The sequence below is a fragment of the Paroedura picta genome, chromosome 9, assembly GCF_049243985.1.
Source record: "Paroedura picta isolate Pp20150507F chromosome 9, Ppicta_v3.0, whole genome shotgun sequence".
NCBI classification, from domain to species: Eukaryota; Metazoa; Chordata; class Lepidosauria; order Squamata; family Gekkonidae; genus Paroedura; species Paroedura picta.
In genome coordinates, this window is record NC_135377.1 from 62788636 (window position 1) to 62802527 (window position 13892).

The window sequence follows — 13892 nt, forward strand, 5'->3', positions numbered from 1 at the left end:
AAAACATCCTTCTGCTATCGACGGGGAAACACCTATGTTGTGGGGTACCAATAGCTGGGACTGTAACCTGTGTATACAAGAGGTAGAGATATGGACCAACACTCAAAAGAGGTGAAGGGGAATAAGCTCTTAAGCAAGAAAATAAATTGTGAAGTACAAACACAGTTTAAACCCTCCCCCTAACAAACTATCTGCTACTAAGGAAGAAAAGAAAAGGAGAATTTGAAAGACATACAAGCCTGTCACTTCATTCATTGCTAACTGGAAACTCCTTGTTGACTTTTTACAGGAAAGGGGAAAACGGTTGGATTACTTGGGATTTTGAGGACTAAGAGGATAATCTTTTCTTAGATGGGATTTGATGATAATAGAGAGTTTTATAGATATTTTAAAGGGTTTTTAATAACATTGCAATCATTTTAGAATAAATACTCTTGTTATAATCTTAGAAGTTTTGATTAATTGATAATTAATAAATCCAAAATACCTGAGGTTCCTAATGAACTCCTACCTAATCAGCAGGACTCCCAAGCCTTTTGCAACCCAAATCCAACTACCTAAAACCCTGTCAGTTGGCCAACAGTTAAACCTTTACACTCTGCTTTTTTTGTTTTTTCTTTTCAGAATTCCAGTCTCCCATTTGAAAGTGATTGGCTTATGCTCCTGAAGGGTAAAACTTTGAATTGTCCATCAGCAGCACATATGACAGTAAGTTGAGTCAAATGTATAGTCTAGTTTGCCGACTGGAAACAATTTCTGTCAGTTCCATTATTTCCTAACTCTCTCTCATGCTCAGAATTTGAATTCAGTTTTGAGCTCTCTAAGCCAGATAGCAGGTATTAACTAATGTTATTACTTTTAGTATTCATTTTCATCATACTAAGATAAAATAAGGAAAAAGTACTTTATGGGGGTTTTTATTAGTTAAAAGCAAATGCACATTCCTAATAGGTGGAATGCCCATAATTGCAAAGATATTACATAGACGGATGTGATTCATCAACATTTCTTGAGACATGTTCTTTCTAAAGGCAGAAGGCTCCTATCTGAAAGGAAACATCAAATGAATCCATGCAGGCTCAATAAACTGTTCAATGAGGGAACCTCCTAACAGAAGTGGGCCAATTTCCAACAGAATAGTTCCAGTGATTTATCCTTGTTTTGGTAAATTTCATCAATGTGTAATGTAACGATCAGTGGACAATCAGTGGACATGTCTCCTATCTGACATGTTGTCCATTGCTTTATATCTCCACAAGAAAATGTAAAGTAACACCCAGAATCTGAAAATTCATGTGTGTCCTCCACGTTAACACTAAAACTCTGTAAATCTTGCAAAGAGGTATACTGATACAGATCCTGAGATAAATCCAATGGGAAACTGAGAACAATGGCAAAAAACAAAATACTGCAATCACAGAAGCTAAAGAAGGCAGATTTTCCTATTTGGGGTTGAGATGATTTTGTCTTTTGAGGATCTCACTTTATGATTGTCATGCTGTTTAAAAAATCCATGCTATAATGCAGAGCACAGTGCTTAAGTTCCCAGGTGACGTATACTAATGAGAACCGCTTACGTTTTTAATAGCTTCTCATTGATTTCATTTCAGAACAATGCATAATAATAGCAGGGAAATATAAACAGATGAGTTAAATGTAATGAAATAAAGGTAATGAATAGTGGCACACATTTTTCTCTACATGGGTTAAAAGAGATACATTGGCTGTGATGCTGAATGCTGTTGGATGATCCAACGTCCATATCTATTGCCAATAACTCAATCAAACCATATCAGTATAGCCAGAACTATTATTCATCTTGATGTCAATAATAACCCTATTACATGATATATGAAAAGGAAAATTGAGGGGGAGCAAGAGGGAGCACACTGGCTCTCCCTGAAGGTCATGGCTGCGTCCACTGGCCCCAGATCTGTAGTCCCTGTTCTCTCAATCAATGTGCAAAGCCTAGGCACACAAAGCTTGTACAGTGCATAGGCCCTATTCCCACATATGGCAAATCTGTGTACAAGCAGCATGGCCAACACACTTCACCATGAGTGAGTGATGGGGGTAACAACACACTCCTGCTTCTCTTCTACGTGTTTTGACTGTGCAGGACTATTCTCTTTGTATTGTTCTTTTTAAATGGTTGAACTCAGTGTACAATTATGCTTTGAAGATGCTGCTGTCTGTGGCAGTGGTTGTAGGCAGGTGGTTGTCTTTCTGCCTCAACTCTGGCTACAGGATGGGGATAACTATGTCAGCTTGGCTGGAGAGCAAGCTTGGTATGGTGAATAAGAGAGGCGGCTTCTAATCCGGAGAGCTGGGTTTGATTCTCCACTCCTCCACATGCAGCCAGCTGGGTGGCCTTGGGCCAGTCATAGTTCCCTCAGAGCTCTCTCAGACTCACCTCCCTCACAGGGTGTCTGTTTTGGGGAGAGGAAGGGAAAGCGATTGTAAGCCATTTTGAGAGTCCTTTGGGTAGTAAAAAGAGGCATACAAAGTGGCGTATGAAAAAAGGGGGGAAATGAATCGAATAGTTTTAATAACACATATGATGAAACGAAAGCCAGTTTTAAAAATATAAACCCAAAGCCATTTGCAGGCTTTCCTGTTTGTGCCCTAGTGAACCCAGTCATTGCAACTCAAGGCCATGAAGGCTCTCTCTCAAGCTCACCTCTCAGTAGCCTGGAAATACTTGGCTGTAGTGTGCACTTGTTTAATTAACATCTGGCACTCCAAAACTGAGAGATGCAGTGACAAGAACTCTCTGTTAAACTCAGAGCCAAGCTTTACTGCAAAGGAAGACTGAAATGCCAAAAAATAAAGAGATCCTTGCCCATGGTGATCAGCCTTAACTTCACTTTGCAAAAGGAGGAAAGAAAAACCAATTAGAGAACCCTCTATGTGTTTAAGACAGGATATCTTAATAAACATAAGGAGCATGCAGATGCATAAATCTGAGCCTTTGGGGAGGGCGCTATATAAATAAATGAATGAATGAATGAATGAATGAATGAATGAATGAATGAATGAATGAATATGCTGTTAATTTGTGGATGTATGATTTATGTATTTGATATGTTGTCAGAAAGTTGGAAAGAGATTGCTGCTTTTATTTATTTACTGTTTATATGTTTGTTTTATTTTCTATAATTATAGCCTAATTTTCTCCTCAGTGGAGGACCAACATTGTTTAATGCAAGAAACAAGGGGACAGTCCTGAAGAAAACTGTAGTCAAGGCCTGGGTTGCAGAAACTGTGGACATGCATCCTCCTGCTTCCAGGAGATTTAAGGACAATGTCCAGGATATAAAGTGACAGAATTTTGAAACCGGGCAACTCAAAAAACAACACCACAGCACAGGGCTCTGGGCCTATGTTAAGTCACTTGAGAGCCAGCTTGGTGCAGAGAGCTAGCGTGGTGTAGTGATTAGAAGGAGTGCCGACTTCTAATCTGGCAAGCCGGGTTTGATTCCCTGCTCTTCCTCCACATGCAGCCAGCTGGGTGACCTTGGGCTCACCACAGCACTGATAAAGTTGTTCTGACCCAGCAGTGATATCAGGGCTCTCTCAGCCTCACCCACCCCACAGGGTGTCTGTTGTGGGGAGAGGAAAAGGAAGGTGACTGTAAGCCATTTTGAGACCCCTTCAGGTAGAGAAATCGGCATAAAAGAACCAACTCTTATTCTCACAACAACTGTCTGTGAGACGGGACAGGCTGAGATGAAGGGAGCGGCCAAAGGACACCCAGTGAGTTTCATGGCAGAATGGTAATTTGGTCTCCACGATCCCGTTCTAATACTGTCAGTGCCCATTTTATAGAAGTGGCTTTGGATTGATAGCTGCTAGGAGGAAAAACTGCCCAGGTGGCTACCATGTTTTCCTTTATTTATTTATACTTGCCTTTTTCAACTGCCACTCCTGAACTCTGCTGGCTTGTGGCGATTTACAGTAAAATGTGAACTGCATAGTTTTGCTCCACTGCCATTAGATGAGGGCATTGACTTTGGTCATTTCCTTGAACCAAGCTAGAATCAGGAATGCAAGATTAAAAACGCAGATTTCTGCAAACCAGCACGGGCGTCAACTGGCAAACCAGAGGCCACGCGTTTCACTTTTACGCGGAATACATCCTAAAGGGGGAAATGACTTCCATGCAGGATTATTTTGAGTCTCTCTGCGTTCCCACCCTCATAATTGAATTAGACTCTGAGACAGGTAAAGAGGCATTGTATGCTACACAGTATGTGTTACTGTAGCCTGTTTACTTTAACAATAAGCATTTTGTGCTGGGTATAATTAATTGGTTTGAAAAAGGAAACGTCTGTACGGAACAACTCAAATGCTACTCTGCTGTTTATTATTTCCCTTTATTTCCCTTAGTGGCTTTGGGTGTTCTAAGATCCAATATAGTATAATTGATAGCAGTACAGAGGCAAACATCACTAATAATTTCCCCCCATTAGTGCAGGAGTTATGAAACCTTCAGGGGGGGGGAAATGAAACCTTGGGGGGAAATGCCAAGGTTGAGCCTATTCTTTTTGGAGTGGAGTTGCAGGATAACCGTGCGAGAGGTAGCTGTGACAACTGCAAAGGGGTCACACTAGAATAGTAAAAGGAAGGCTTGACCAAATCCACCCCTTGCTCACATAACCTCCTGCTGACCTCTGCTGATTAGGAGGTGACAAACCAGCCCTCTGGCTTATGTCTTAGCAATGGCATTCCGAAGCATGGCGCTGCAAAGCGTCCAATAAAAACGCTTTTCGTCCCATATAAACTTCCCTTGAGAGGCTGCTACTTTATAAATCACTAGATTTCAAGCCCATTTTAAATTTAAATAAAATGGGCGCTAGATGGGCTGGGGGGGAGAGCCCGTCCCCCGCAGAAGCCGGAGGGAAAAGGGGGGCTGGGAAAGGAGGCTTCTGTCAGGGCGGAGATCTCCCTCGCGGGTGCGAGGGAGAGCTCAGCCCCGGCAGAAGCCGGAGGGAAAAGGGGGGCTGGGAAAGGGGGCTTATGTCGGGGCGGAGATCTCCCTCGCGGGTGCAAGGGAGAGCTCAGCCCCGGCAGAAGCCGGAGGGAAAAGGGGGGCTGGGAAAGGGGGCTTCTGTCGGGGCGGAGATCTCCCTCGCGGGTGCGAGGGAGAGCTCAGCCCCGGCAGAAGCCGGAGGGAAAAGGGGGGCTGGGAAAGGAGGCTTCTGTCGGGGCGGAGATCTCCCTCGCGGGTGCGAGGGAGAGCTCAGCCCCGGCAGAAGCCGGAGGGAAAAGGGGGGCTGGGAAAGGAGGCTTCTGTCGGGGCGGAGATCTCCCTCGCGGGTGCGAGGGAGAGCTCAGCCCCGGCAGAAGCCGGAGGGAAAAGGTGGGCTGGGAAGGGAGGCTCCCGCCCCCCCACCCTCCCCAAAGGCTCCCACGGCGTCCTGTCGGCCCCGGGAGCGGGCTCGCCGGGCGAGGCCGCAGCCGGGGCCGACAGAAGGCCGGCTCCCACCACCCCGACCCTCCCCCAGCGGCGAACGGCGTTCTCTCGGCCTCCGGAGCGCCCTCGCTACCGCGAGGGCGCTCCGGACGCCCAGAGAAGGCCGGCTCCCACCACCCCCACCTTCCCCCAGCGGCGAACGGCGTTCTCTGGGCCTCCGGAGCGCCCTCGCTACCGCGAGGGCGCTCCGGACGCCCAGAGAAGGCCGGCTCCCACCACCCCCACCCTCCCCCAGCGGCGAACGGCGTTCTCTGGGCCTCCGGAGCGCCCTCGCTACCGCGAGGGCGCTCCGGACGCCCAGAGAAGGCCGGCTCCCACCACCCCCACCCTCCCCCAGCGGCGAACGGCGTTCTCTGGGCCTCCGGAGCGCCCTCGCTACCGCGAGGGCGCTCCGGACGCCCAGAGAAAGCCGGCTCCCACCACCCCGACCCTCCCCCAGCGGCGAACGGCCTTCTCTGGGCCTCCGGAGCGCCCTCGCTACCGCGAGGGCGCTCCGGACGCCCAGAGAAAGCCGGCTCCCACCACCCCGACCCTCCCCCAGCGGCGAACGGCCTTCTCTGGGCCTCCGGAGCGCCCTCGCTACCGCGAGGGCGCTCCGGACGCCCAGAGAAAGCCGGCTCCCACCACCCCCACCCTCCCCCAGCGGCGAACGGCCTTCTCTGGGCCTCCGGAGCGCCCTCGCTACCGCGAGGGCGCTCCGGACGCCCAGAGAAGGCCGGCTCCCACCACCCCCACCCTCCCCCAGCGGCGAACGGCCTTCTCTGGGCCTCCGGAGCGCCCTCGCTACCGCGAGGGCGCTCCGGACGCCCAGAGAAAGCCGGCTCCCACCACCCCCACCCTCCCCCAGCGGCGAACGGCCTTCTCTGGGCCTCCGGAGCGCCCTCGCTACCGCGAGGGCGCTCCGGACGCCCAGAGAAAGCCGGCTCCCACCACCCCCACCCTCCCCCAGCGGCGAACGGCCTTCTCTGGGCCTCCGGAGCGCCCTCGCTACCGCGAGGGCGCTCCGGACGCCCAGAGAAAGCCGGCTCCCACCACCCCGACCCTCCCCCAGCGGCGAACGGCCTTCTCTGGGCCTCCGGAGCGCCCTCGCTACCGCGAGGGCGCTCCGGACGCCCAGAGAAGGCCGGCTCCCACCACCCCCACCCTCCCCCAGCGGCGAACGGCCTTCTCTGGGCCTCCGGAGCGCCCTCGCTACCGCGAGGGCGCTCCGGACGCCCAGAGAAAGCCGGCTCCCACCACCCCGACCCTCCCCCAGCGGCGAACGGCCTTCTCTGGGCCTCCGGAGCGCCCTCGCTACCGCGAGGGCGCTCCGGACGCCCAGAGAAGGCCGGCTCCCACCACCCCGACCCTCCCCCAGCGGCGAACGGCCTTCTCTGGGCCTCCGGAGCGCCCTCGCTACCGCGAGGGCGCTCCGGACGCCCAGAGAAGGCCGGCTCCCACCACCCCCACCCTCCCCCAGCGGCGAACGGCGTTCTCTGGGCCTCCGGAGCGCCCTCGCTACCGCGAGGGCGCTCCGGACGCCCAGAGAAGGCCGGCTCCCACCACCCCCACCCTCCCCCAGCGGCGAACGGCGTTCTCTGGGCCTCCGGAGCGCCCTCGCTACCGCGAGGGCGCTCCGGACGCCCAGAGAAGGCCGGCTCCCACCACCCCCACCCTCCCCCAGCGGCGAACGGCCTTCTCTGGGCCTCCGGAGCGCCCTCGCTACCGCGAGGGCGCTCCGGACGCCCAGAGAAGGCCGGCTCCCACCACCCCCACCCTCCCCCAGCGGCGAACGGCGTTCTCTGGGCCTCCGGAGCGCCCTCGCTACCGCGAGGGCGCTCCGGACGCCCAGAGAAGGCCGGCTCCCACCACCCCCACCCTCCCCCAGCGGCGAACGGCCTTCTCTGGGCCTCCGGAGCGCCCTCGCTACCGCGAGGGCGCTCCGGACGCCCAGAGAAGGCCGGCTCCCACCACCCCGACCCTCCCCCAGCGGCGAACGGCGTTCTCTGGGCCTCCGGAGCGCCCTCGCTACCGCGAGGGCGCTCCGGACGCCCAGAGAAGGCCGGCTCCCACCACCCCCACCCTCCCCCAGCGGCGAACGGCCCCCGAAGCGCTTACCTGTCGCTGTGCGGGTGAAGCAGGGAATGGGGAGCCGCGCTTCGCGCGGCTCCCCATTGCCTGCTTCGGGCGGGATGGACACTTGGAGGGGCCAATCAGGAGCCGCTTCGCGGCTCCTGATTGGCCCCTCCGAGTTTTTATCCCGGACCGGTCCCGCCCTAACTCCTCCCCACTACCCCTTACTCCTTTATACAGTCCGTGGCGCCCGTGGCGCCACGGGCTGTGTACAGATAATTTGTCCCAGCAGCAGCAGCAGCACGATGGAGATTAGAAACCCTCCTTTTCCCTAACTACACTTGGGGAGGGAGGGAGGGAGGGAGGGAGGGAGGGAGAGAGAGAGAGAGAGAGAGAGAGAGAGAGAAAATCTGAACCGAGGGGTCTGGTTCAAATCTCATGTCGGCAAAGAGGTAGCAGCAGGCAGCTGTTTTCTTTCAAACTCAGTCTACAATGGCTAATATGGGGGCAACACGGCAGTGTTAACTCTGTAGCCCAATCTCGTATGAGGGAAATGATAAGAGGTCTGTTAGACATAATGGCACTTTGGTACGATTGAAACGCTTCGATAATCCTGCGGCATGGCACCCCATCAAAGTATGTAGAGTTTATTTTTTTATGTATTTAAAATGTATGTATCCCATCTTCCACCACCCCCTCCCCAGGACTTAAAGCAGCTCACAAAAGAATACTTTGATGGGATCTATAATGATAAAAAAGAAGTCCCAAGGACTTTTAACACAACTCAAAGTCTTCACCTAATGCATTTTTGACTTTGGCTTAGGCTTATAAAATCTTCACAACATTAAACAAAGTGTATTTTTCCACCCACCCACCTTAAAGTAATTCTTTGGCAATCAACTGAACAATATTACTGAAATTAACTGGACACTATTACTAAAAAGTTCTATACCGACCCAGCTGAGCATATCCCTTCTCTTTCCCCCTGTACTGGTGCCTCTGGTTAGAAGCCCGGACCAAGCACCGGAGGTTCTGGTGCGAGGTGGTGGCTGATGATGTCATTGGCAGGCAACTAGGAGCACTTGTGAGGGACAACTCCTGGGCTTCCTTATGGGTATGGGATCCAACAGTGAAGCAGACTTCTGTCCCTTGCTTCTGCAGTAAAGGCTCCCCTCCACCAGATGAGATAAGTGTGCTGGGTGGAGGCCAGGAGAGGACTATCACTCTTGGATATCAATTGTATACCTCTTCATTTGCATGAACATGGAAACAGTGAAAGGAATGCTGTCGCTCAGGATGGAGTTGGCAAATCTCATGGGTGATCCAGTGTCCCACAAAGGAATAAAGGGTGCTGTAAACTCCATGGTGAATAAGTAAATGTTCTGTGTTCAACAGCCATGGTCACTCATGAGCTGATGTTCCAGTCTGTTCCACTGGTCTACCTCAGACAGCTGCCAAGCAGTTTTGTGCCTGAGCAGTAGTGGTCATGGCAAAATGTCCTTCCTTTGCCCTGTGAAATAGGTGATATTGACTCCAGTTGTCTTGGATGGTTGGGTGAGCTAATTAAGGGATGGGGAATAGGGGAGGAGCTATGCATACCATACGGCTCTGAGAACATGTACATGCATGGCATAATGTTAGAATACAGTAGAATAGAATCATAGAGTTGGAAGGGGCCATCCAGGCCATCTTAATGCAGGATCAGCCTAATGCATCCAGGATAGGTATCTGTCCAGCAGCTGCTTGAAGACTGCCAGTGAGGGGGAGCTCACCACCTCCTTAGACAGCCAATTTCACTGCTTAACTGTTCTGACTGTGAACATTTTTTTCCTGAAATCTATCCGGTACTGTTCTATACATACTATAAATCCATTACTGTGGGCTCCATCCTCTGCTGCCAACAGGATCTACTTCCTGCCCTTCTCCAAGGAGCCAGATATGAACAAACTCCAAACACTAAGACTCTTTTTGAAAAAGTTTGAATCCAATGGTACCGCAAAGTGCCAACAAAGTTTTATTCAAGGAATGCGCTTTTGTGTACACACACACACGCACCTTCACATAAACACATCTTTAGTACATGAACATTCATACTCTGAATAAAACTTTGTTGGTCTTAAAGATGCTACTGAACTCAAATTTCATTCTGTTGCTTCATGAACATTTGATACCACAGATAGGATAAGAAACTTGCCCACAAGGGAGTTTATTTAACTTATATGTTGGCATCATAGTTTGTTTCTGGACTTATCAGGAACATCTCGCTGGCCACTCTTAGTGATAGAATTATATTTAAAGTTCTTTCTATTCTTGTACATTTCTATTTTCTTCTGGGTTCATTTTTTTCTGTTTCTTTTCATCCATCTGCAATAAAGCACTACAGATGGGGGGAAAATCACAGAAAGCTTTTACTTATCTATCAGAAAAATAATAATAATAATGGTAATTGTATTTTAATGGTATAAAATTAAATAGCTCCTATTTTAATTTGAATGAAGCAGGCTTTCGTACGTATTGATGGAGACAAGAAAGGGCCTTTTTGCATTCCTGGGTCTAGATTGTATTGTCTCCTTAAAATACCCCTTTCCTGTAATCACCATTTCACAGTTCAGTCATCTCCAGACACTGTGAAACAGCTGTGCAAAGGTCAAGTACAAGAGGTCATTGTGAAAAGAAAATCACAGCTCCCAGGGTTTCTAACCACCCTGTTAACAAATTTACTGACATGGGGCATAATTTTTACTGACGCTGCCCCCCCCCCTTACTGACACTGATTCTTACAGCTCCAGAGGGAGCAAGGACTGACATCTCTCTTTACTCTTAAAAGTTCATTGTGGAAACAGAATAGGTTGGGTCCCAAGATTTACATATTGCTGCTCCATGTTTAGAAGAAGGGGGTTGCATTTGCTAAATGAGAAAGAGTCTGCGGTGACTTTCAACTTTCTCTGCTATTTGCGTCCTCAGTTCCAGTGTCCTGCTCGGACATGGTTTGTTAGGCTTGGTAGCGCATTTTGCCGAAATGAAGAGGTTTGGTGATAGTCAATGATTTGTTTGAAATATAAGATGGAACTTAAAACCTCTGAACTGTGCTTTCTCCCATGTAGATGTGTAAGTGTTGGCGGCGGTTATTCATTAGTGATGAAACAGAACTTTGCAAAATCTCCAAAAATCACCCTGGAGGCTATTTGTTAGGTTCAGAAAGCATTATGTATGTATGTATGTATGTATGTATGTATGTATGTATGTATGTATGTATGTATGTATTTATTTATTTTTATATGCCACCCTCCCCGGAGGCTCAGGGCGGTTTAAAGGAAACAGGAAAAAGATACAGATAACATATGGTAACAACATGTGATAACAGCAATAACATTATAAAAACAATAACCTTAACATGATAACAACAATAACATTAGAGAATGATGGCACTGCAAAAGAGTCTCAGCTCAACTCTTACTGGGACCCAGTAGGTTAGGCAGATTGGTAGCAATCTTAGGAGGAGGAGGGGCTTGGGGGCCATTTGGAAGCGATGATTTGGGTTGACCTCAACCAAATGGCTGGCAGAGGAGCTCCCTTTTGCAGGCCCTGTGGAATTATTGAAGTTCCATTAAGGCCCTGATCTCCTCTGGGAGCTCGTTCCACCAGGTGGGGGCCAGAATGGAGAAAGCTCTGGCCCTGGTTGAGGTCAAGCAGGCTTCCTTGGGGCCACAGACCACCCGGAGGTTGCAGGTAGTAGAGCGCAAGGCTCTTTGAGGGGTGTAGGCGGAGAGGCTTTCCCTCAGGTATACGGGACCCAGACCCCGTTTGGCCATAAAGGTGATAACCAAAACCTTAAGCCTGATATTGGGATCTTAGAGTACATGTGCAAGTGAATGAGTGCAACCTGTCACTGGAAAAGGCATGGGGAATGGATGTAGTCCACAGCATCCCACTGATTTCCCCTTAACTGCACTCCACAATGTTTGCGTGCAAACATCAGAACTCCCCTGAAGACAGGACAAATCTTCCTTTGACTCAGCTTCCTCTCTTAAGTGACTTTGTCCTGTTTCTCCTTTTCCTTTTCCTCCCTCCAATCCTTTATGTTGATATTTAATATAGAAATTACTGATGTAATTGAATGTGAGACAGGTAGTTTCTTACTCTCTGTTCATGTTCTTCATGGGCACAAGGTAACTTGTAGTCCCTGGGTCCTTCTCAGGCACCACCCATGGAGAGGCTGCACAGAAGACTAGAGGGAGGTCCAGCTTCCATGGCCTGTTAGGAATGTTTACACAGCAGGTATGTTTATAATTCGTAGTCATTATTGGCAATAATCCTTGCAGCCTGTCTCCTGTAAAAGAGTTCATACACTCCTGGATCCAGCCACCTGATCCTCTTGCATAGCTACATCACTGACTTTGCCTTCTGTCCATTTCCCAGAACTCCTCCCCATGACCACCCTTAAATTCCAGCCCAAGAGTTATTGTTGGCCTGGAGCCAGGGGAAGGTGAACATGAGAAACCACTCTGTGTTGCGCTAGATGTCACAGATGTAGTCTCTAACCAACAAAACTGGTGGGAGTCGTATTAACCTATACTTTCTAAACACTGGACCCAATGTTGCTGTTTTCTGCTGTTGGCTTCACCTGTGTACACAGACAACAGTTGAAGAAGTTTTGATGGAGCCGACAGTGCGCTCACACCCTTTCCTGCCCTATAGTGATCTAGTTCTGAATTTTCAAGTTTTGTGTGATTAGAAAAACCCATAACCTATAGAGCCAGGTTGACTAAAATCATCGTAAAACAGGGAAGGGGAGAAATGAGCAGGGGCAAAGATTGCTCAGTCATGCTGTTTTTCAATCTTTGAAAAATTATTGGCTATAATGCACCCTTTCATATGACGACCAATATACATCATCATCAACAACAACAACAACAACATTTATTGGCATAAAAATAGGACAAATCAGAATACAAACAATTACTTATTAAGTTCACGCAGCTTAATTGCCATTTGCTAGAATTTAGCCACTTTATCAATTGTATCTGGATCCTGATTGGAGAGAAGAAACTGTACCTTGTACTTATCAGAGTAGCCAATATATTCAACTAAGAGTAAATCTAGAGCTTTAGCCTGAATAGCTTCGTATATGGGGGACCGATATACCTGTGGTGTGTGGGTGGCTTCCTTTCCAATCCACGCTGGACACCCAGCTGTGCAATGTGTTTTCTCACATGGTGGGGGGAGTAGAGGGGGATGTGATGGAGAGAGATGAGGTGCTCCGGGTATCTCCCCTCGGTTGTTGCCTGTGACTAGGGAAGCTAGCGCCAGGAACATTTTGCATTCTCTGAATGTATCACACAGTAATTCCGCTGTCTGAAAACTCTGTAATGTCAATAATTGATGCACTTGAGAAGTGGTAATTAAATTAGTTAATTATGCTGGTAAAATTACATGCAATTATGTGACTGCAGGGTATGTTTAGTAAATTAGGCTTTCCCATACTCACTACATATTGTGGTGCCAATTTTGTTCCTTGATGATTAGGTAGCTTTTGATACTTCTTAATTGATTTAATACCTGGATCTTCATTAGCCCTCAATTGCTATGCAATGTATGTCAGACTCTCCCCCCCCCCCGATATTTTACAGAGTACCATTCATAAAAAAATGCCAGTCTATATGCATACTCACATATATATTATATATACAGAAACACACATATTCCTTTGAAATGCTAGGGCACCCAGGAAGTATCCATTTGTACCCTTCACACACTTTGGTGAGATGCCAATCATGTACCTGACCCTGGAGACCTTTGAAAACAAAATGACTAATTCCATTTATTTTTCTCTCGGAAGATCAAAATAAATGCACGTTTCCAAATCAAATCCTGGCATGCTGACAGCAGTTTAATGAATCTGGTGATGTTGGGGGCTGGGGGGCGGGGCGGGGAGAGAGTTTCAACAAGACGTTATTAAAAAGGGACATCAATCCAAACAGAAGTTTCTAAGAAGGTCAGACTTACTGCCATCTCTTGTCACAAGAGGACATGTTTTAGAACAGGAGGTGGGTGTAACTCTTCAGAGTAGACGTAGCTTGCTTCTCCATTCTTCAAGAGATAGCTGGTTACCATCATTTTGGCTATGATGATTTCTGGAAAGCCCTCAAGCCCACATGTAGCTTATTTGACTGGAACAATCATGGAGGACATAATCCCTTCTTTTTGGTGGAAAGTCCCATCAGGTCACATGACTGACATGTATCGTTTTCAAGAGAAGAGATGAGCAGAGGTGGTTTGCCATTCCCTGCCTCTGCATGGCAGCCCTAGCTTCCTCGATAGTCTCCCGTACAAGTACTAATCAGGATGTCCCTGCTTATTTTCT

At 48.8% G+C, this 13892-nt stretch overlaps 1 protein-coding gene across 4 annotated transcripts in view; it reads left to right on the plus strand.

Moving 5' to 3' along the window:
• LOC143845051 (uncharacterized) overlaps positions 1–13892 on the plus strand; it is a 391664-nt gene that overhangs the window by 121985 nt on the left and 255787 nt on the right. For all 4 annotated transcript variants that reach the window (XR_013234267.1, XR_013234269.1, XR_013234268.1 and 1 more), the window contains exon 2: positions 625–708. Coding sequence is in view for 1 of the 4 variants with exons in the window: in XM_077353039.1 (XP_077209154.1) it covers positions 625–708 (84 nt within the window). In the remaining 3 variants the exon portion in view is untranslated. The remainder of the gene's footprint in view (positions 1–624; positions 709–13892) is intronic.